A 22924-nucleotide genomic window follows, 5' to 3' on the forward strand; every position below is an offset into this window, starting at 1 on the left:
TGATGTTTTCCATTTAATTAACGCAATCACATAATTACTCTCATCTGGCTCTCTTGGTGATTAATGGAAATAAATGAATAAATCTGGTCATGAATAACACGCAGCAGTTATATCACCCATACACAAACATGTACACGATGCTTTGTCTTTGACTTCTCTGTTTCAAAAAATATTACACTATTCCTACCGTATTTCACTTTGTCATTGTATTACCTCTGTTAGCTATTAAATTAGCATTTTTGCACTTGAGCCAGTTGATTCCTTTTGACTACTCGTCTCAGAAGGGTCGAGGGTAACAGTAGTGACCCTTGATCCCAGGCTCAGAACCCCACTCAAGTAAAGGTCGCAGCCCCGCATGTCGCTCCCAGCATTTTATACAAGAAGCAGCTGTCAGAGGAAAATTCCTTTTTGACCTCAGATGTTTGTGCAGTATTTACAGTTCTATTCTGCAGGAATATGACACGGCAGCGCCTTTGTGGATGGTAATAGACATGATTTAAGCACCAATGTTAAATAATATCAGCCGGAAACATCTGCCAAGCTGGATGAGACAGAAACTCCAATAGAGCAGCCATACTCAGTGTATATTAAAGCTCCTGTTACGAAGTGTCACGTTAGGTTGTCCGGGCACCAGACTCCGTGTAGAACAACCCACATGTTCCTGCAGTAGAGTCTGACAGTCTTCCCCCGCGTAGTCCCCGGTTTCTGCTTCTGCCGATGGGTTTTTCCCTCCAGCCGGCCCATCAATACTTTCTCCGGGTCTCAGGCAGCGTGTTGCTTGGGTTTGCTCCCCCCCGCAGAGCGCCGCTTGTGCGCGGAAGGAGGAGGAGGACAATGAGGAGGAGGTGCAGGAGGTGGAGGTGCAGGTGGGACTGCAGGTCGAGTCGGCAGCAAATCATTATTTTGTGATAATTAAAACAGCATGTGGTGCTGTGGGTTTTAAAAAAGCCAATGATTGGCACTAACAGACGCCCTTATGACACAGTACGGGGGGAGCAGTGCAAACTGATAAGAACAGTAACTTCAGCAGGATGAAGAAATGTAGCAAAATGAGCCTGTTTAAATGCACCCATAAATGAAACAATGCTGCCTATATTTGCTTTTTCGTACCGACATGTCAGTCACACAGTCTGAATAAAGGCAATGTTTAAGCATCATATTATTGGATCACTGTCTCGTTCACTTAATCATTACATTACTCTGATATCAGATCAGTTTTTCCAGATAAGCAGATAGTAGTCAGTAGTCATGTCTGACATTTAGACTCAACATTTAACATTTACATTTAGATTTAACATTTAAACTTATATTTAAAATGTATATTTACATTTAACATTTACATTTAATATTTATATTGTTTAACAACTTTTTGTTACTGCCAAACATTATCCTCGAAAAAGTTATTGCATGAATTTCTCTCTAGAAGTGAATATTGTCCTGCTTTTTTTTACATATGCTAAATGTACCAAAACTGCGCGACAATGTGCGACATTTTACAAACGGCGCCCCAGAGCCTTTTGGCACAAAACAGTTGTAGCCACCAAACGTTTTGTATCTCATTTCATCAGTCTAGAAACAAATAGTCCCTGTATGTGCATGTAAACAGCATTGGGTCCTGCACCGTCTCATTCATTCACATCGCTCATGACGTCCACCTTAATTGTCCGGTTGTGAAAGCTCGCATTGCCTCAAAACGACCATTGGTGGGATTTCCGGGTTTTTTTGGCGACTGCCACCGAGCTAAAAGCTAAAATGTCAGCTAACGGTCAGGGCTCAGTGATATGGAACTCGCTCTCAACCAATCAGAGCGCTGGATTTCATCGACCCGTGTTATAAATATAATAAATACTAAAATGATTTCATACCTTGTGTAAAACATTCGACTTGATGTTTCAGAAAAGAGCTTGATGGCCGCCCATTTTCATTTCAGCCAGTGTGGTGCTGTTCAGATTTCAAAGCTTCCCGTGCAGTGGGTCACAACAACAACAAGACTTCATCAAGTTTATTTTTTAGATTTAGTTCTTTAAAGAGTGCTTTTCATTATGTGTGTCAGGTCCTTATAATACTTATAATAACAATCTAAGCATGTGAATTTTAGTTCTCTGAAAATCCCGCCGGCATCGTCCATAACAAAACAAAAGCATGGTGGAAAATCGTCCCCTCCGGGTGCGCTGCGTCTGTTTAAAAGGCGCCGTGGCAACATCTCTCATCATCGTGCAAAGAGGAAGTCTGCAGCCATTAGTCCGGACAGATGGGTTTATCGAGAATCAACACGAGGAGTTCCAGTTAACGCATAGCCTTTTTAGCTTTAGCTATGTCAAGTTCTAAAGCCTTTGGAAAAACAGATGGTAAATGGTTTGTACTCTTTAAGTGCAACCTTTCTATATTACACATTTTAATTTCACATGCAGTTCTGGGAAACGTGTTGCGATGTTTTCACTTCTACCCACCTCGAGCTTTTAAACATCTGCCTACTGCAGTTCATTACTCAATAAAAAAGTAGGCCTACTATGGAACAGCCTTTATAAGATACTCTGGCTTTTCTATAGTTAGGCTTGAAATAAATGATTTAGGAATGGTTTCTCTTTGCAAGTGTGGTTTTGCGAGTGGGCATCGAAAATAATTAGTAAGCAATAAGTAGTTAAAAACCTACAATGTGTGTCATCGCGTGCCGGCACGGGGCTGGACAGCTGCCAACGGGCCTCAGGACCCAAAGGTCAAGGAAGCTTTAAGCTAACGTGGAAAAGCACAAACACACAACCATCCTCATCCACTCAGACCTTTCCACACGTGCGTGGATTACATACAGTACATGCATTGAATGCTGGAGGCTGTATACTAAATATACTGCATTACGTACCCTTGTTTTTTTTCCTGCAGTGAATGAGAACAGCTGACTGACTGTTGCTCAACATCTCCTTCAGCGAAACTTTGGACATTTCTTCACATTGTTGACATCAGCAGAACATTAGTGAGGAACCGCTTCGTGGTGCAAGTTGTGTCTTTTTGAAAACACTTAACAGACACAACATTTTGTTGTGCCTTTCTTGGTTTAGTGGTTTCCTCCCAGTGATGTGTGGTCAGCAGCAACATTTGAGACTATCACCCAGGTTTCCCTTTTTGTCAATAACGTCGTGCAATTGGGCAGAGCTTGTGATTCATCTCCCCACACTGCCTGTCTCTGCAGACCCCCTCCCCTCCCCTCGTCTCTCAGCCTCTTTTCTGTACATCTCACCAGTGCCTCTCCTTCAGGCTCCACTCCTCTGCAGCGACCAGATGCGCATCCAGCAACTTCAGCGTTCGCTGTTTTTAATTATTTATTTCCTGCAGAGTTATTCACCTCCTTTGAAGCGTTTGCGTCCTCATCTCGCAGCATGATCAGAGCCCCTTATAAGAAGCAGGTTGCACACCAGCAGAGCCAAGGTGAGGTGGACTTCTATTTGAAATATTTGAAAAAATATTTTTTTTTGCGATGGTGTATCTGTGATCAACTTGAAATAAAAGCTGCGTTCTCGTTGTGATTTACGTTCTTTACTTTTTTTACGTTGGCATTTAGGTTTTTATTGATTGCCTCAGTGGCTGATTGGTTAACCTTAAATTCCTAAAAGATAAAAAATAACCAAAATGCCACCCACCGGAGCACTGGCTGCCTGTTGGGGAACATTACGTATCCGTCAGGTGAATCACACAATGCAGCTCTTGGCTGAACGAACGTATTATTCTGAAGACCTGGGATTTGCAAGCGACATAATTGACCTTCTAGAAGACGCTGTTAGCGTTTATCAGTGCAGTGTGTGTAATGCCAATTATGCCCTACAGATTCAGGCTGATGAGGATAATTATTCCCTGCATATCTGTGTTGCAGTTACATAAATACCCTCATCAGTCGGGGTGAATAAAGATTTGAATATGAGGTCAATTTGATTTTATTCACCAGACTTAATCCTGAACAATAATATGATACTAATAAAGATTGCTCAAATAAATTATATTTCAAAATATTAGTTTGGAACGAACTTGCTCAGTGTGTTTTTATAAATCTATTCTGCATTTTTACATACTAGTTTATTAATTTATTAGGCATCAGGTCCACACATTCTCTTAACTCAACATCCCATGTGTACCTTTAATTCATATCTTATCATTACCTTAATATCTTTGAGTTTTTAAAACAAGGACTATGAAGATGCCAAGTGTTATGCAGAAATTTTAACCCAGGTGGATGAAATTCAGCACTCTGATTGGTTGTGAATGCGTCATTGGGGTGGGGGGGGGTGCATTATTAAGGCATATATCACGTATATCACTGCGCACTCAAAGTAACACGTTTTGATCGTTTTGAGGCCATGCGAGCTTTCACAACCGGACATTTAAGGTGGACGTCATGAGTGATGTGAATGACTGAGATGGTGCAATGCTGTTAACATGCACGTAGGGGGACTATTTTTCTACTGAAATGCGATACACAACGTTTGGTGGCTAATACTATTTTGTACTGATAGGCAGCTCTTTACTTACTATTTAAAATGTTGCTGGTACCCGTGCTATAAAAGCAACAAGGTACTTGAGGTTGTGCTTTATCTTCAATAATCAACAATCTAACATTAAAGTACAGCTTCTCGTACATTATTGCATGTAACTTATTGTGAAACTAGAAGAAGAAATGTTAACCTCAGAGACAGAACTCAAATGTGATCCTCTGGTGGCCCTTGTTGTTTCATCTTTCCCTTTGTTTACAGCAGGCCTCTTGCGGTAAACAGCCTCAAAAATCAGCGCTGCCTGTGTTGGCATCTCCACCTGGTTCCCTCCAGGTTTTCCTCTCTGAAATGGAGCTCCCCATGCAGGGCTACTCTTCGAACGCCTCCGCCCTCTTCCCCAACAGCAGCAAGCCGCCCAACGGCACCGAGAACTACACCGGCCACCAGTTCACGGAAGTCGACCTCTTGGAAATCCTGGGTCCCAAGCGCTCGCCCTTCTTCCTCCCCATCGCCAGTGTTTACCTGCTCATCTTCCTCTCCGGCCTGTCCGGCAACGTGCTCACGTGTGCAGTGATAGCAAAGCACAAGAAGATGCGAAACCCCACCAACTTCTACCTGGTGAGCCTGGCCGTGTCCGACCTCCTCGTGCTGCTGTTCGGCATGCCGCTGGAGGTCTACGACCTTTGGAACAACTACCCGTTCCCCTTCGGCGCCGGCGGCTGCTACTTCAAGACCTTCCTCTTCGAGACGGTCTGCTTCGCGTCCATCCTCAACGTCACGGCTCTGAGCGTGGAGCGGTACGTGGCTGTGGTGTACCCGCTCAAAACGCGCTACCTGTCCACCAACCGGCACGCCAAGCGGGTCATCGCCGCCGCGTGGGCGCTTTCGATGCTGTGCGCCGTCCCCAACACCTCGCTGCACGGCATGTTCTACGTGCCAGAGAGGATGGAGGAGTCGGCCATATGCACCGTGCTGAAGCCGCTGTGGATCTACAACGTGGTCATGCAGGTCACCACGGCGTGCTTCTACTTTGTGCCCATGATGGTGATGGGCGTGCTGTACCTGGTGATGGGCCTTCACCTGTGCCGGGAGAGGCGGCTCCCCGGCGGCGCGCTGGGGATGAACTGCGGCGGCGTCGTTCGAAGGAAGAACAGCGTGAACGGACGTAGGAGACAGATAAACAAGATGCTGTGTGAGTCACTCCGACCTGTGAAAAGTCTCCTCTGATGCGTGAGATCAATGCGAAGACACGGGTCTGAACAGAAGAAAGCACAGAGCACACTATATCAGCAGATTGCCCATTCTTTGTGTGGATCATTTGTATTCGGGAGGGGGTCACATTCTCTGAGCTTAATATAGCTCTTACAGGTCCATCTGTACGGCTCCACGCTCTGACTTGATGGATTTTGTCCTTCCTGTGTGAGGAGTTTCATTCTAGACTGGTGTATTCCGCATCAAGTGATTGTAGAGGGTGGCATTGAATTGAAGATCGCAGCTTACGAAAAAACGACACAGAAACACAGGAAACAGACTTAGAATCAAAACGAGCGCCTTTTTAAACAGCATTAAAACATATTTAAAAAAATCACATCAAAGAGACTACATTAAGACAATACCTTCAAAAGTCCTGTAGTTAATTACAGACGATTACATGTAAAATAATTAATATTCAAAAGTGTATGTCACATTGAATCTTTAGGAAAATGTTCAGAAATAATGGATTACTAAGAGAGGAATGGAATGAGAGCTTTAACACTATGTGATGAAGCCACTCAGACACCGTGAGAATTTAAAGGATCCTTTCATGTTACGTAATTAGATCTTCTCATGATTATCTAAAAATACTTTTAAACAGTGTTTAGCATTTAGGATGACAAATTAAACAGGATGAGATATTAATGAGGATGTTTTCTCTATCAAGAAAAACATCACTGGAAATGACAGTTATCATTTAGACTGTACATTGAGATCGTCATTCTCCTTCTTCTAACAATATCATAAAATATACAGGATACGCAGTGAGAAAACTGGGATTTGTTGGCCTGTAACCTACTTCAGTCAAAGGTCATATTTTGGGTCCTTTTCTAGCAGATAGCTTCCTTGTGATGCTACTTGTTGATGAACATGACTAAATGTGTACATTATCCATCTTTGTCTAATTTGATCGCGCCCGCCAAAAGCATTGAGAGTTTATTAATAATTCAAAACGGCAACAAAGAAACGTGTTTACAACTGCAACAACGAGGCGACTAAACCGCTGTCTCTGGCCTGTTTCTCTAGCAATCGTGGTGGCGGTGTTCGGAGTCTGCTGGGCGCCCTTCCACATTGAGAGGCTCCTCTGGAGCTCCATCACCCAGTGGACCGACTTGATGCACAACGTCTACCAGTACGTCCACATCGTGTCCGGCGTCTTCTTCTACCTCAGCTCCGCCGTCAACCCCGTCATCTACAGCCTGCTCTCCACGCGGTTCAGGGAGTGTTTCCGAGAGCTGGTTTGCTCGCAGCAGGAGGACAGCAGCTCCGTCAGGGACTCGCCGCCGCTGCCCACCACCCTGCTGGAGCCCCGCGTCTCGAGGGCCGAAGCGAGGGCCGAAGCGAGGGCCGAGGGGAAGGACTCCAACACGGGCCTCCCGTTGCTGCCGGACAACGTGGCGCTGGGCGTGGACGCCGCGACCGCCACGCGTGCACGCTCAGATGCTTCTGTGTTCTGACCCCACGTCGGCTTCTAGAAGCTGATCCAGCAACCATCGTAGCCATCGACCTTACCTCAACTAAAAACACTAACACATTGTAGCACTTAAACTTGTACTGATAATGGCTCTTGTTTCTTGTTTGTATCATTATGGTTGAAATGAACTTGTTGTAAGTCGCTTTGAAAGCGTCAGCTAAATGACCTGTAATGTAATTTAATGTGATGTTGGACATTTCGGGAGTCAGATGAGACGATCTAGACCACTCATAGTATCCGTTTAATTAGCTTGGTTTAAAGGCGAGAAGCGGGAAAGTCACAAAAGCCACTTAGCGGCAAGGCTAACGCTAACTAATCAATACATCGCTGCGTATTTCTTTAATCTGTAAAAAACTAAACTAAAAAGACAGTGAAATTTGATTTGATTTGAAGTATTTTATTTCTTGAACATGTAGACATTTAAAAAAAAAAAATATTTAAATTTATTTAAAAATCAACATAGACATACTGTAGACCACAAAATTAGAAAAGTCACCTTTTGTTCAAGAAAAGGAGTAGAGAGAAGCAAAAGCTTATAGATACCCACCCCTATCTTATCCATAAAAAAAATAAATTTCTATAACTGTGTTACTTATTAAATCACCTTGTGTTACATTTTCCCCTGTTCTCACATGGCGTCTGAGTCTGGGTTTCATGACATCAAAAATGTATTCGTACACTAGGTACACATCAGAGACACAGATATAATGTGGATTTAACAACGTGCTAATCAGCGGATTCTCTTGTTTCTACTCTTTTTATGCTAAGCTAACGGTCTCCAGTGGTTTTGATATTCTCCTTTACGTCTCTGCAAGAAAATGGACGCCATTAAGTTCTAAAAGGTTCTTTCAAGCTTGCATTCACACAGAGTTCGTATGTGGACTTGTGGATTTGTTAATTAGTCGCTTTGAATAGTTTTGTTGGAACTGTGCCTCCGTATTTCACCTGCTGTCTTATTCTGTGAACGCTGTATGCCTTAGAAGTCGAATTCAGGGGAAAGTGGGGACAACGCAATCTGATCTAAACGATGCAGTATGTGATATTGTACTTGTTTTGTTTTCATATGGACCGTTGATATGTTGCTGGGCAGTGAGACGGTCAACTGCTTCTTCTCTGTGATTCAGTGGAACTTGTGAAATAAGACACTTCTGTCTCCTGCCGCGGAGGCCCGCAGTGGTGCACATCATTTGATTGAATGGTCAGCCCTTATTCAATGTGAATGCAAAATAAAAAAATCAATTGGCCTGCTGTGCAATGCCTGATTTAAATAGATTATTTCATACGCATGCTCTTCATGACATGAATATGCATCATTCCTCAAAATGATTGTGTTGCTCAGTGTGCTGTGTGTGATTGTTGCCGTATGGAAGGTTGCATCAGCCTCCTCTGGCATTTATCTCAAATAGCGAAAGCTAAGAATTATTAACGGGTTTTATTTGTTCCTTTAAGTCATCCATTGGAATAAAATCTGTGGGCCCTCAAAACAAAGCGTTGAATATTTGATTGGCGGTTTCAATATTCATCTACTGCCATGTGGATACAGTGGATTTATATTCTATACATTGCCAACATTTTATCTTTTTAAACTCGATTCTGTCATTTTTCCGCACTAGTCACAGCAGTGTGTTAGAGGTTGAGACCAGCTGGGGTCCATTTTTAGGGATCAAACAGTAATAAGCCAGTGAGCCAAGAAAAAGCCTCTCTGCTTTTGATTGCTACATTATTTGACATATTTGTGTCGGCCTCACATAAAATCAGCTTTTACTTTCTGTGGCAGACTGTCTGTATATTTGCGTGTAGCATTAAAGTCCTGATTAAATCTGCCTCAAGTGTAGTTCATGAATGATTCAACAAAAAAATTCAATCTTATTTTCCCCCACGACCATCAAATGATGAATACGTATTAGCTGAATCTCTTGTGGAAGTCCAATCACGGTCCAACAACAGTAAACAAACCCCGAACAGCATTTGTTCTTTCATGGAACTCAAGGACAGAAGAGACCAAGACAATGTAACATCAGTTTAATTAAATCACACCGTATCACCATAATGTGAAGGTTAAGTTGGGAGGCGAACAATCGAGAACAATCATCATTTAGCAGAGAGAGTAAGTTATTCATTCATCTGTGCAAGACATTTTAAATATTACTGTCCCTCTCTATGCTCTCCGTTAAATTAAGAGCACAATCCTCAACCAATCTTTGATTGCATGAATGACCCCGACTTCATCACGTGGCCTTTGAATATTCAACCAGGTCATTTTCAAAGCTGACACCAGTTGACCCCGGGAGCCGCGGCTCAGCTGGAGAAGGTCGGCTTGCGGGCGATTCTGACCACGTTGTACGTGTTCAGTCCCGGCGTGTCGAAGCCGGGGGACAAACCGCGCTTGTCGAACGCGTAGAAATTAAACAACTGGCCATCTTGCGCCTCCAGGGACACCGAGGCCGTCCCCACGCGTAAAACACACGGGTACTCTTTTTCAAAAACCACTCGGAACACCCGGTCAACCAGGTAGTTGAGTTTAATTGTCCTGTACTTCTCCGGTATAAGCTCCTCAATCTGAGGCCCAAACTGTTGCATGATCAGAACCCCGTCGGACCCGACTTTTATCTCGTAGAAGGTGATGTTGCTGTAGGTGAAAAAGCCAATGTAAGGTTCCGGGTTGGGTGGAGGGAAGAGGACCTTGTTGCCCTCCCGGAAGGCTTTTTCAATCGCTGGTATGATGTGGTTGTAGGCCTTGGCGACCACGTCCTGGCCCTGGGGCCGGCTGCCGGCCATGAGCACCACGAGGCCCAGCTTCATCCTGGGAACGAGGGAGAAGGTGGCGGAGTAGCCGTCCAGGTCGCCGTCCTTCCGCACCATCTCGTAGCCCATGAGCTCGTTCACCTCCCACGGCGTCCCCGTGCGGTTGGCGAAGTAGTCCTTGTCGCACCTGAAGAGCGGGGTCAGCATGATCTTCAACGAGTCCGGGTCCAGCATCTTGCGGTGGTAGGCGCCCAGCAGCACCATGGCGAGCTTGGCCAGGTCCGCCGCCGTGGAGAACATCTGACCCGAAGGCCGGTACCAGCCCAGGTCGTAGAGCGGGGCCGGCTTCCCGTTGGAGTACACGCCGACGGCCACCTGGCCCTGGAGCCCCGGCGTGACGTCGAAGCCGGTGTCCTCCATGCCCAGCCGGTCCAGGATGTTGTCTGCGATCCACCGCTGGTAGTCGACGGCGGCCACCCGCTCGGCCATCACGTGGGCCAGCAGCGAGAAGGCCAGGTTGCTGTAGTGACATCTGAGAAGAAAAAGGAAATTCCATTAAAGGGCATCGCAATCAGCAGCGGTACTTTTTGCCCGAGTTAAATCCTGCGTCCGAAAACTCAAAAATCTCACTTTGTACCGGGGTCTGCGACCAGGACGTCGTCTTGCAGCAGATTGATTGCCGTTTGTGTTTTTCCTTTCCAGAGCAGGCTCGTAGCGCGGAGCCTCCTGGGCAGGCCTAAAGGCATGAAACAAAAGCCAGGTAAGCAAATACAACGTTGCATTTGTTATCAACACGTTGTTCTTCTATCCCGCTCAATGAAACATGTTTCAATGCTTTAACTCAGCCAGGTGATTATTTGTTCTCTGAATGCGGTTCGTGGGACGTTTGCAGTTTGTCTTGTCCCGGCGTTTCTCTCATTTTTTCTTTTGAATCCATCACACAGAGAGTAGAATAGATTTATGTTTGCCAACGCAAAATGACTGTAGAAGGGTCGGCGGTGACAATATGAGGAGAAACTGAATGCAGTCTTACAAGATTTATTTTCTCTGTAGTTGTGTATATTCTTCACCGGCACACCTTGGTGGTGTAATATGAAATGAGGAAAAAAATAGTAAGTAACAATGACCTATTTATAACCACCTATCTTACTCGCCACGGCAGTGTTCTAATTACTGATTTGTGAGAAATGTTTCTTTAATATTTAGCTTTGCAAGAATCTTTAATCTTGACAAAAAAGAAGAATTTGCCAGCTGAACCTTGCCATTCAAAACATCCAAATAATAATATTTAAGTGTTTCAACAGGTTTGCTCCCGTAAGTTCATACCAGCATCAAGAATTCCTTTTTAGACAAAACTAACTCTAGGCGCCTGTGTCTCGGAGGAGGTTTGAGGGCCTTGAAGTTGCTGTTTGCACCTGAGAGCTGGCTGGCCATCCTGCGCAGCGTGACGGAGGACGAGCGGACCTGCACCTCGCCGCTGTCCAGGAATATCAGGCCATCCGTCACGTACTTCAGCTCCGAGTCCCGGGTCTTCCCCAGAGGGTTTTTAATGGTGAAGTTCTCCAGATATTTCTCCAGAGGGTCGTCCAGGGAGCCAATCTTTCCATCCTCCCAAAGTTTGTACAGCATCAAGGTCGGGAAGATTTTTGAAAGGCTTGCAATTCTGAAGGAATGATAGCGGAGCAGTGTGATTTTTTTTTTTTTGAGTGTTTTTAAAAATGAATCAGACTGTACAGAAGTCTATTGGTCCTAAAAGCTGGCTTTTAGGGGTTTTTCAATACGTCAAGATGTTGTCATGGTGACACTGTGCACCCTCTTACAGTACCGGTCAAAAGTTTGGACACACATGTACTGTTCAGTCAATGATGGGTAAAAATAAATGTTACACCAAAACAACCTATAAAGAGTCTAATACGTTTTATTAATACACTTACTAAGTAGAAAACAAGTATTTTTAATTGGGTAGATATTTTTAAATATCTTAAATGTCAAAAGGCAAGTTCATTTCTGTCTATGGCCCAATTTCCTTTCTTCATCTGCATGCTGCAGGAAAATACATTTAGTTGTATTAAACGGAGGGTCGGAGCGCTCGCAGAACATCCGAAGGCACTTAAGTACCACTCAGCGAGTGGACACGGTGGTTAATCTCCTGCTGCTCAGACGGACATTCGCACAATCTCAGATAATAACCCCCCTTTTACCACCTCGCCGCGGTTTTCATGGCAATGAGTTTGAAGAATTTTTTAATAAAAGCCGGAGTCGCAGCCTCTCGGGTTTATGTCCTAGAAGTCGGTGCGTCTCGGCCTCTGCTGCGTCGAATTAGGCCAATCCGTTTTTTAGCAAAGCCTTTATGGGAATGCGACATTAAGTGTCAGTGTTTCATAGTGTGACACCCGACTAGTGTCACACCCGCAGCTGGGCCGTCTGTTAATCCCTGCATTGCTTTGAAAGTGGATTCTCTTTCATTTTCTGTGCACAGCTTATCCACTTTTATGTCTCTTGATTGCGGCAGAATTGTGATAACCAACAGGAACCAACAGGAACTGGGATCCTCATCGCTACGTTTAAAAAAAACTCAGGAGAAGAAAAAAAGAATAACTGTCAGTTTCATGTCTGCGAAACTGTTAAAACTATAGATATTTCTAGAATTGGGATTACGCCACACCGTCTCTTTACCTTATCAGAGAGCTAAAGTGAATACGGATTTTGTTCCCACAGTATGAGGGACAGACTGGTTCCAGTCACCCTGCAACATTCATTCACTCATCCGTTGAACGGGTAAAAAATCACCCCTAAAAGCTGCAGGCATGTCCCTGTTAAAGCTTGCTGTTCAATCTGTGTGATCTTGGCAGCTTTTTTCCCTTGGTGGTGGGGGGAGAGGGGGGGGGGGGGTTATTATGTCGCTTTCGCTTCCCGCGCTGCAGCACACTAGTGGTCACTTTATCCTGTTTAAGAGTCACTGACGAGACCTGATGTACATCATGCTGCAACATCCAGCAGCCAGCAGCCTCCATGCAGATGCATGTCCTGCTCTTCTGTGGCCATTACAATGAATGAAACTCATGTAGTGATGCTCATCCCTTAATGAAAATCCACCGCCTCCTACACGGCACAAATAAAATGTTTCAGACTCCATCAACACTGTTAAAAACGCCTTTAAAGATACACAGGAGGGTGTAAATTTAGGGTTTTAGTGACTTTTAAATTAGTTTACAGTGAACCCATGAAAAAACAATGTAAAAGCTGTAAATATAACCGGCTGACTTTTGACAATCTTTTTTTCCAAAAGCCCCGTATTTGTTTAACTTTCAACATCATTTTGTTGTTTTGTATTAGATTCTTAAATACGATCGTCACTATAATTATTAATGTTAGCACTAACAAAATGAGTCATTCTAACTATGATGATCCTCTTGCCTTTTGATGATATCATTTTTTTTGGGGGGGGGGGGGGTTCATCACTCACCGGTAAATCGTGTACTCGTTCGGGGGTCCCGACAGGGGGTCGCTGCCGTTCCTCTTTCCAAAGTTGCCGGTCCACAAAACCGTGTCGTTGAGGATGACGATGGCCGACAGCGCGGGGAGGCTGATGGGATTGACGCTCTGCCGAAGCACAAAGTCCACCTGTAGGCGGGCGGGGAAAAAAAAATGGATGGAATTTTGTGACGAAGACAGGCCCGGTGCGCCGCTCTCGTCGAGCTAAGCTAAGCTAATCTAAGCTAATCCAAGCTAAGCTAAGTTAAGATAAGCGAGTGTTGCAACGCGTTTAGAATGCATTTACATTCCGTCCAACAGTCGTGGCGTTTACGTCACGTCTCACGGGGGTTATTGGCCGTTCCATCGAGTCTCCGGTCTGCTCAGACGATTTCATTTAGATAACTTTTTCAAATTAGAGAAGAGCTGATTCCAAATTGGCTTTATCTTTTAATGGGACACGACCCGAATGAGAATATCAAACTGCATGGGCACAATGCCTGAAATTAGCTTCACCTCGACCAACTACAACAACAAAATGCTCCTTATTAAGGATTAACAATCCCATCAACATTGTGAATCAGTCACGTGACAGATCTTTCTACAAAAGTACTTAATGCTTAAAGTAAATTTCATTCAGATAATCCTTCTATGTATTTGACTTAGTGGGATTTTAAATGCATGATCTGATGTTGTGATATTTCTGTTTTCACGTATCTGCATGGCTTCATGCATGGGACATGAAGCCATGCGTCGGCTGTTTGATGCTATGACGTCGGAGCCTGCATGTATTGAATTACACAATAAATGCTCTTCAATCATTTTTATATTTGCTTTGACGCAGGTGTCCTATCGAATAGAGTGGGAGCCTGGAATGTAAATTATATGTGTATATAATTACGAGGAGAAATACGTATTTATTTCATTACAAGCAACTGGAACCCGCGGTTAAACCCTTGGTTCTGAGGCGTCGTTGTGAGTACACGTGGACGATAAACTGCTGCCGGCTCCCTGCTTTTCATCCACTGCTTCCTTAATCTCCTTCTGTCAACTGCAATGGCCTTTGGTGTGAAGGATTACCGCGGCCGGCCTGCACATTTCCTGCGTCTCGAGTGGCCCGTGAGAGAAATGCTGTTTTTAAAGGCCGTTAGAAGTCGACTTTTGAGAAGTTTAAAATCAAATATGAACCCCTTGTATTACACATGACGATGCACAAGCTGCCACGCGTTTAGAACGCGCTTAGAATGGTAACATGACCGTCCGACCCGGACCTCTCAATGACCTCTCACCTTCTCCAGGGCCTCTTTCAGACCGGGGATGGGATGCTCCAGTGGCAGCGGCTCGGGGTGGCGAGGACACATCATCTCTGAGTTGGCATTTCGACGCATCCCTTCATCTGGTGGAAAGAGAATAAAAGAGCAAAAGGAATCGCATGGGGACAGGATATTGAAATTCCCACTTGATATTTGATAGAATAATGTATTGGTGGCACAAAGGCCAGTGTTATGCAGAATAATTGTCAGGGTTGGGGGGCTTCATTAATTCTCTCTGCTTCCTGATGAACCCCCGTGGGTCTGACAGGATTAGATTTAGAAGATACAATGGACACTGTGAATGAACAACAGGGCGGATCAACAGGTTTCCTTTTGGCTTCAGAGCATCATTTGTATTCCAGAGAACAGCTGTACTTGTACATTGGAAAACATCAATGGAGCTGTGCATTTTCCATTGATTCCAAATAATATCACCTCACGTTACTCTACTTTACATCCAAATAAACACAAATAATCGGCAGAATAAAAATAGTAAGTCATTTTAAAAACAGTTCCAGTTGCAATCTGGCAGTGTTGTGCCAAAATAATTTGCTTTTAAATACAATTTTTGACTGACTCTGGTAAAGTCCATCCACAGACGAGGACCATTTGCAGCAGTAAAGCAAGAATTTTCCTGCCTCCTGGGCTTTGTGCCCAATGAAAACAAAGGACTATCTGTTCTGTACTGTCCATTTTCCAAAAGCTTCTAAAATCAATGACATCAGTCATTGGATGTTACATGTAAGAAAAATAAGAATAACTGCGTCCTGAAGATAAAATATACCTTTATTTTAAAAGAAAAGCTCAACAATTGTTGTTACCTACAGCCATTAAGCTCACCTGGCAAAAGCTTGGGCAGCTGATATTGCCAGAAGAAGCATCCGGTCATAACCAGTGACAAAACGAGGAAGAACACCAGACCCAGCTGGGTCCATTTCACCTTCATCTTGTTGGGTTTGGTGAGTCCTTCGAATGTGACGGCAGCGGGAGCGGCCTCAGAAGGAGTGGGCTTGAACACAAGAACACACAGCGGGGTTAGACCAAAGCGTCTCCTCCGTGCTTTCTATAAACCAGCAATGAATGAATCCGAACCTCCTCGTTGCCCCCCCCCCCCCCCCCCCCTCTGTTGCACTGGTCGTCACTCCCCACCTGAGCGAAGATTACCAGCGACGCAGAGGATCGTCTTATCGCGCGCTGAAACGTTTATTCCTCAAACTGTAATCGACCCCCGCGGCCCGGAGGCGTCCCGCCGAGGCTTTTCGCTCCCATCTCTGGTCCATCGCCGTGTCCCCCGTGATCCTCGGGCCATTGGCGATCTCCTCCCTCACAATTCAATTTCCCCCCCCCTGCAGCCTGCGGGCCGTTGACATCATAATCCCCCCCGGATTTACTCCAGCAGAGCGCGAGGGGGAAGTCGTAATCCCTAATCCAAGTGAATCAATTCACTTCAGTCCAGGCCTCGCCTCGTGGCGCGTCCTGCCCCCCCTTCGTCAAGCCGCGAGGCCCCCACGACAAAGATGGCGGGAAACGCAGGCAGCACGAGGCGCAAGTGGGGGGTCCGTGCCTTTTAGCCGGAGCCTGAGCCGGGGAATTAGTGGAGTGGAGATGGACCGGCAGGTTTGGGGCGTTGAGGGTATTTCGGATGAGACGCACTGATGTAAACAACTTGTTTACAACAGACTGCACACAAACAGTCCAACGGGGTCGAATGGTGTTGGCGTGTTCGAGTGCAGGGGGGAGGGGGGTGGGGTGGGGGGGGGGGGGTTATAATGTGTTTAATTGAGTTCCCCCCCCATAGCTGAAACTAATATACTTTTCTGCCCCCAAGGTCAAAAAAAGCACCTGAAATAATAAAGCAGGTGGGTAACTTTTGTATATTCCTTGAGGACATGTAACCGGGTAAAAGCACCCATATAAAGATGATTCTGATTCTGAAGATTTTAACGGTCTATCCAAAGCTCAGAAATACATTCTGATGATTATAGCTATCATGATGCGATGTGGGAAAATTAAGTGTGAAAGCCAGCCGCGGATTATCATGGTTGCGTAATCTGTGATGGATGGAGAGCACAACAGCTGGCCCCCGTCAGGACACACACACAGCAGTTTAACGTGTTCTTCCTGCACATCCTCCCAGTGAGAGTTGCTGGTTGCAGGTGTGTGTGTTTGTGGGCATGGGTTGTGTGTGTGTGTGTGTGTGTGAGGTGGTTTACCTGGGCTTGAACCCCGTCCACCGGGACCTCTCTCGGGACTTTACTCCCCGCCTTTCCCATGCTTTTGCTGCAAAAAAAAAAGACGAAAACCAAATCGAGCAAACCAAATATCTTCTGCACAACTCTTTGCTTCCTTTTAAAAGGTTAGTGTTAAGACGGCAGGTTGGTTTTCATAGAAACGTGTCCTTCGTGCATCTGGGGACTCTCTGAAATGAAGTGGGAGCAACAGGAGGCCGATGCCTCGTCCTCCACGACTTTGATTCGTGAAAAGAGGTTTCTGACGTCTCGTCAAGGCGTGAAGGCTTCGCTCAAAAGGCCACAGCGAGGGAAAGTGTTTCGTGTAACGCGTGGCTGTTCTTCCCTTTTACTCTTTGATTGCACCATAAAAACAAGGTTCTTTCCTCCGACTTCAATTTTGTATGGTGGCAAATGATGTATTTTTTTCATGCAGAATGGCCAGTAACAGTAAACATGATTTAACATGTATGTCATGTTACCGCTCAGATGTTCAGGGTGTTTTAAATGGTCGATAACCTTAATGTTGATAGAACAAACTATCGCCTCTAAGGATTGAAGCACCTTGGAGAAATAGAGCAACACAAGTGTCTTTTAGTCTTTTGTTCAACCAGCAGCGAATCCTCAAGGTCGGATTCATATTCCCTTCAAGCAGAAGCCACTTTTCATCTGATGAATTTCCAGCTTCATTCGATGAATGAGCCGCGGAGAAAAGGCGCCAAAAAACTGACACCGCGTCTCACGAAGGACGTTTTCCCCGGCTGAAAGGATTTTTCTGATGTTCACACTTGAGAAACAAAATGAGCCGAGTCAGTGACAGCGATGGAGACGTCGGCCATAACTAGGAGTGGCACAGAGGACGATACTGGATCACTGGAACCAGCGAAAGACACACCAATCAGATTTTGGCTTTATGGAAGGTAACGCGTCAAAAGACTCAACTGGTCTTAAAGTCTCAGAAGGTCTAAAAATCATCACATTTGATAACCTCTGGTGATGGTTTCAGGGATCTGTCTGAAAAGGAAACAATTTACCTGGACAGGTATATATATATATATATATATATATATATATATATATATATATATATATATATATATATACTTCTCTCGTTTATATCATCGATCTTAAAAACCCTTGAATAACGTCACAAAAACATACAAATAACAACTACAAATAATATTATTTTACACTGTTAATCAGCAAACAAATCTCGCTGTCTGGTCTTCATTTTTGATCCTTAAATCCTTAAAAAAGCGGAAATTCATCATTAATCTCAGTCAAAACACTGCCTTGTTATTATGACTAATATATTAAACTGATAATTCTAATGCATTGCGCATTTTCAGCGGCCCCTTTTTTGCCAACTGTTTTAATTATAAAAAGCTCTAAAACAACACTTTGTTTGCTCTTCTGTGTTCTTGAGCTACTTTCTTTTTTTTCCCAGAATCACCATCATTCAAATTCAACTTCATCAAATAGATTTAAAATCTCCTCCAGCAAGTGATTCTATTCAGGAGCTGATCTATTTAATTGAGGCAATGCAAACCATATATTGAGTCTGTGCACGCTGCAAAGACTGTGTGTGTGTGTGTGTGTGTGTGTGTGTGTGTGATCCTGAAATGAATACCTCGTCTAAACATAGGAGTTTACCAGAGTGCACCTTCACTGCTACGTTTTCCCTGGGTTCAATTACACAGTTAAAACTGAATTATTATTATCTGCAAAGTGAGTTCATCTCATAAGAGGTATGTGATGGCACCATGACAAAGCTTGTGCTGACTGATTCAAAGAAATACATGTCACTCAATTAAAAGTATTCCGTAAACCTGTTATTCAACGACTCCCTCGTGCACGAGGTAGTGATGTTTAAGAAAAAAACAACCGTCCTTCTTTCCGACCAGGTAGAGAATGAAAAGACTTCATTTGTCTCTCTGTAAACGTGCGATCGCTGCACTCGAGGCGATAGAAGCCCAATAATCTGCTGAAATAAACACAAAAAGCAAACTGCTGACACAGCTCTCCTGTATTAACATGGTGCATTCATTCAGTCTATAAGAAAAACAGAACGTTTGGGAACGCAGTGATCAGGGCTGAGGAACAACGCGTTACGTAAGCCGCCATGAAACCAAGCGCCTCTCTCCAAGGCCGCGTGGGGGGGGGGGGGCGTGCTGGATTCCTTCCCTCTTCGCACACTCACCTCCGCTTCCGGATCCAGTGGCAGCTCCTCTTCCGTCCGAACGGCGAGGACACAAAGCGCTCCGGGCCGCGTTGCGTCTGAGTTTTCGGGGGCGAGCTGGGAGGAGGATCCCGACAGATGTTGGTATCATGCTTGTGTTAAATCCTGCTTGTGTGTGCGCGGCCCGGCGCTCTGGATTAAGCGTCGCAGCCAATGGACACATCTGGCACAGAAAGGAGTGCTCTCTCTCAGTGTGTGTGTGTACGTGTACATGCGTGTGTGTGTGTGTGTGTGTGTGTGTGCTTGTATTTTTTATGGCCTGAGTTTTAGGACGTCACACAAAAAGCCAACTGTTGCTGAAATGAGGTTGTTGTTGTCGTTGTTTTTTTGTATTTCTATAGAACATCCTCTAACAAAAGCGGCAACGACAAGCCGTCGGGCCGTGATGGTTCCTCTTTCACCTGAGAGCAGTGCTGATTGGTGCTTTAAAAGAACGAAAAGTGACATCGCACTTCCTGGACAATGGGGCGTGAATACAGACAACGCATTGGTGGACACACAAATCAAACTCACAACGTGTCATTAGATCGAAACGACGGCTCTGCGTGTTATTTCAAGCTCAAACAAGAGGTTTAAACTCAACTTTAACCATGTGGTTTTCGCTGCCTGGATGTCACAGAAGGACCAAGTAACTCGGGCGCACACGTTGTCGTTATGCACGTTGTGTGCGCTTAATGGCGTGCGTGTATTTGATCACTGGGGCCTTTTCATAAAGTCGCCTTTTGGGATTTCTCCACTGCTCGCCGTGCTTCTGAGAAGCACATTTGTCGGAGTTGGTTTTCTTGGAAAACGCCGCACAACAATCAAAAGAAGCTGAATGAAAAAGGCGCTTGAACCAGACCTCTCCCTCCCTCTCTCTCTCTCCCTCCCTCCCTCTCTCTCTCTCTCTCCTGAGAGAGCCTGACCTAGTTAACTGCAATGTTCTCGTTCCGTGGAGAACAGGAACATGGGAAAACATGCGGCGGTCGCTCACAAGCATTTAGGCAGAAAGCGATGCACACAGATAAGAGCCCGGGCGGCTTGATCGTCCGTGACGACGGTGGATGGCTCGAAGGAGGAGGAGAACCTCTTTGGACCTGTACAATTTAGAAAATGATCAAAAGGCCTCATGACGAGGGACAGAACGTGAATGAAAGCGCAGGCGGCTGATTTCAAGACCGAATGGCTCGTTGCTTGGGTGGAAAGTCACATCAACGTCTCGACTCCTTGTGGAATCTTTTTGAGCAAAGACAAACAGACAGTGGGTATTTTTTTTTTTTTTACATTTTGTGCAACTTACACAATGAGTGCAAACGTGCTGGTTTAAGTAAGTCAGTTCCTGACAAATATCTTTAGAGGCCTAAAACGCTGCAGTCTCCACCACTCTGAGTATCTCAATGTACGTCATGCTCATTATTCCAAAACCTGATGTACATAATGTACGATGTAGATAATGCACCGGCAAGCTGGACCATTTATACACTTTATAATAAATCTAGTGGTTAGGTTGGTGTACCAATTCATTTTTTTACAAAACTATTGGTTGATGACATTTCATCTCTCATTTTTTCCTTTGTGACTGTCACTGAATGTGTTGGGCTTTATTAACAATAGCGCTGCTTTCACTGTTTGACTTTTTTGGGGGGTTCAGTGAGATCACCCAATGGCCACTACCTTTTGACCTTTGACCCTCGCTGGGATTGTCTGAGCTCACTGCTTAGCTTCACGCAGAGGAGGCTTGAAGAGCATCGGGAGCTTTGGCGCCTCTAAGGCACATGGATGTTACACCGGCCTCTAGTGGACAATGTGAAAACTACAGCTTTATATGAGAGGAAATGTGAATTTAAGTCTTATCTTCCTCCTGCCGGGTGGTCCAGTTGTGATCACAACATGTCTGTTGGTCTAAAAGGTTTGAGAAGATGACTTAGGGCAGGAAGCTTAACTTATTCTGAACTTGTAGTAACCTTTGATGCACAAATGTCAGAACGGAGAAGATGACTCATTAGAAAAAGCTAATTGATTGATTTGTTTGTTTTTTTCTGCATGCAAATCGATTCCTTGAGTCAATCAATCAATACACAGTCTATGCCATCAGGATACGTTTCATAAAGTTAACCAAGTCTAATTTTGATTCTAGCCTTCAACTGGTAAAAGCAAGCAGAGTAAAAAAAGGTTATTGTTATTTCCACTGTCGAATCATACCGTGTTTAAAGTTCAGCCCTTTGTGAACACTTTCCGTAAATCCTCATCACCGCAGACTTTACAGGAGGTAATTACCCACAATGCATAGAAATATGACGTTTGAGAAGTAAAAAAAACGTAAGCGAAAATGACGGCACATGTGTGGTGAGCCTGGAATATTACATCTACTCAGAAACATTAGGGATTATAGATGGAGCATGAAAACAAATCAGAGCAATGGAAGATGAAATTGTTTTACACAGATTTATTCAAAGATTTCATTTAGTCATTGAAGCAGATTAGTCTCAAAACAATCATCATCCTGAGCCTTCAAGACATTCAAATCCGGGAGTAGAAAGCATATAGATTTATTATTTCTTCTCGCTCACTCAACCATGACGTCATTAAATACAATACAAGGGCATAGTGGAGTAAAATATGTCCCCTTTGTGATGTAATCCACATAAAATTATTAAAATGTGTTTTTTTAGGCAATCAGGCTGCAACGCAACCAATAAACGTACATCTCGTTTGAAGCTGCTGCTGAGTTATTTATTTATTTAAAACGTTTAAAAAAAATAGATTTATTTCTGAGCTCTTTGCGTGTTGAAATTATTAATATGGGTACCTTTGAGCCATTTGCTCCCATTGAGAAATATGCTTTATACAGTAATGTACAGTGTAATAGTTTATAGTTTAAAAGTATGCTTCTAGCTCAATGAGGCCGAGGTCATCATCAGATCATTGTGTCAAACCAGATGAACCGCAGATAGATGAGTGACATGTTCTGACAGAATCCTGTTAATGAAGCAAGAACCTCATTAAAAAGTCACACAAGAGTGTCACATCGCTGAAAACTTGATGAAGAGGCCCCCCCTCCAAAAGTTGTTGGAAGACAATTTGTTCATTGTAGAAAATGTTAAAAATGTAAACTGAAATGCTTGACCTTAGCTGTTGAGGTCTCAGGGTTCTAGTGTCATTAGTTCCTATGAGAGGACTGCGTTGAGAACGTCTCGCTATGTGGTGACATGAGTTCTCCACTAGATGGAGACGGCGCTCCACTTCCTCACAAACCACAACAGGGGAGCCTCGGATCTCCTGTGAGGAGTTTCAAGTGGTTCAATACCTGCCCGGCTTTTTGGCAAATGCAAAAGCGAATGATTGAATACCACGTGACAGAAAGCATGGGGTGGGGGGGGGGGGGCATTACTGTGAGACCACGTACCGTCTACCGTGGAGGGAAACCTTATAAAGGGAATTGCACTTGTGGCTTGTGTTTTTTTTGTTGTTTTGTTGTCGCGTGCCAAGTCTTTGCAGTCTTTCCAACCCACAAGACTTTCCATCTCTGGTGCAAAATTGCAATCAAGTCAGGTCCTGGGGGCCCGGGGGCCGGGGTGGTGGTGGGAGGGGGGGGGGGGGGGGGGGAGGGCAACTGGGCCTGTGATGTACTGGCAACAAACTGCTGTGCTGCCTGCCAGCGTGTCAGGAGAAAAGTGGGAAATTAACCGGTGCCAATTGCCAGAACGATCACGTGACTGAAGCACATGGCGTGAGGGGTC

At 44.6% G+C, this 22924-nt stretch overlaps 2 protein-coding genes across 3 annotated transcripts; one reads left to right on the top strand and one right to left on the bottom strand.

The window, feature by feature from the left end:
- Positions 1 to 4743: 4743 nt before the first annotated feature.
- nmur3 (neuromedin U receptor 3) lies at positions 4744 to 9018 on the top strand. Its single transcript, XM_037448541.2, has 2 exons — positions 4744 to 5670; positions 6759 to 9018. The coding sequence occupies exons 1-2, from the start codon at positions 4827 to 4829 to the stop codon at positions 7187 to 7189; spliced, it is 1275 nt and encodes a 424-aa protein (XP_037304438.2). The 5' UTR covers positions 4744 to 4826; the 3' UTR covers positions 7190 to 9018.
- Positions 9019 to 9126: 108 nt separating this feature from the next.
- Positions 9127 to 19279, bottom strand: lactbl1b (lactamase, beta-like 1b). 2 transcript variants are annotated; one of them, XM_037448537.2, is made up of 8 exons: positions 19167 to 19279; positions 16952 to 17018; positions 15579 to 15747; positions 14715 to 14821; positions 13418 to 13575; positions 11367 to 11614; positions 10582 to 10687; positions 9127 to 10483 (listed from the first exon to the last, which is right to left on the bottom strand). In XM_037448537.2, the coding sequence occupies exons 2-8, from the start codon at positions 17009 to 17011 to the stop codon at positions 9505 to 9507; spliced, it is 1827 nt and encodes a 608-aa protein (XP_037304434.2). In that variant the 5' UTR covers positions 17012 to 17018; positions 19167 to 19279; the 3' UTR covers positions 9127 to 9504. The 2 variants fall into 2 exon arrangements, with proteins under 2 accessions (XP_037304434.2, XP_037304435.1); XM_037448538.2 differs by lacking the exons at positions 16952 to 17018; positions 19167 to 19279 and adding an exon at positions 15888 to 16030.
- Between the last annotated feature and the right edge of the window lie 3645 nt (positions 19280 to 22924).

The sequence above is a fragment of the Pungitius pungitius genome, chromosome 8 (assembly GCF_949316345.1).
Source record: "Pungitius pungitius chromosome 8, fPunPun2.1, whole genome shotgun sequence".
Lineage (NCBI taxonomy): Eukaryota > Metazoa > Chordata > Actinopteri > Perciformes > Gasterosteidae > Pungitius > Pungitius pungitius.

Coding starts and splice junctions, on each gene's coding strand:
- lactbl1b (XM_037448537.2), bottom strand. CDS start 17,011: ATGGGAAAGGCGGGGAGTAAAGTCCCGAGAGAGGTCCCGGTGGACGGG. Junction 15,748..16,951: donor TGGACGGGGTTCAAGCCCAG/GTAAACCACCTC, acceptor CTTGTGTTCAAG/CCCACTCCTTCTGAGGCCGC. Junction 10,688..11,366: donor GATGGCCAGCCAGCTCTCAG/GTGCAAACAGCA, acceptor TCATGCCTTTAG/GCCTGCCCAGGAGGCTCCGC.
- nmur3 (XM_037448541.2), top strand. CDS start 4,827: ATGGAGCTCCCCATGCAGGGCTACTCTTCGAACGCCTCCGCCCTCTTC. Junction 5,671..6,758: donor ACAGATAAACAAGATGCTGT/GTGAGTCACTCC, acceptor CTGTTTCTCTAG/CAATCGTGGTGGCGGTGTTC.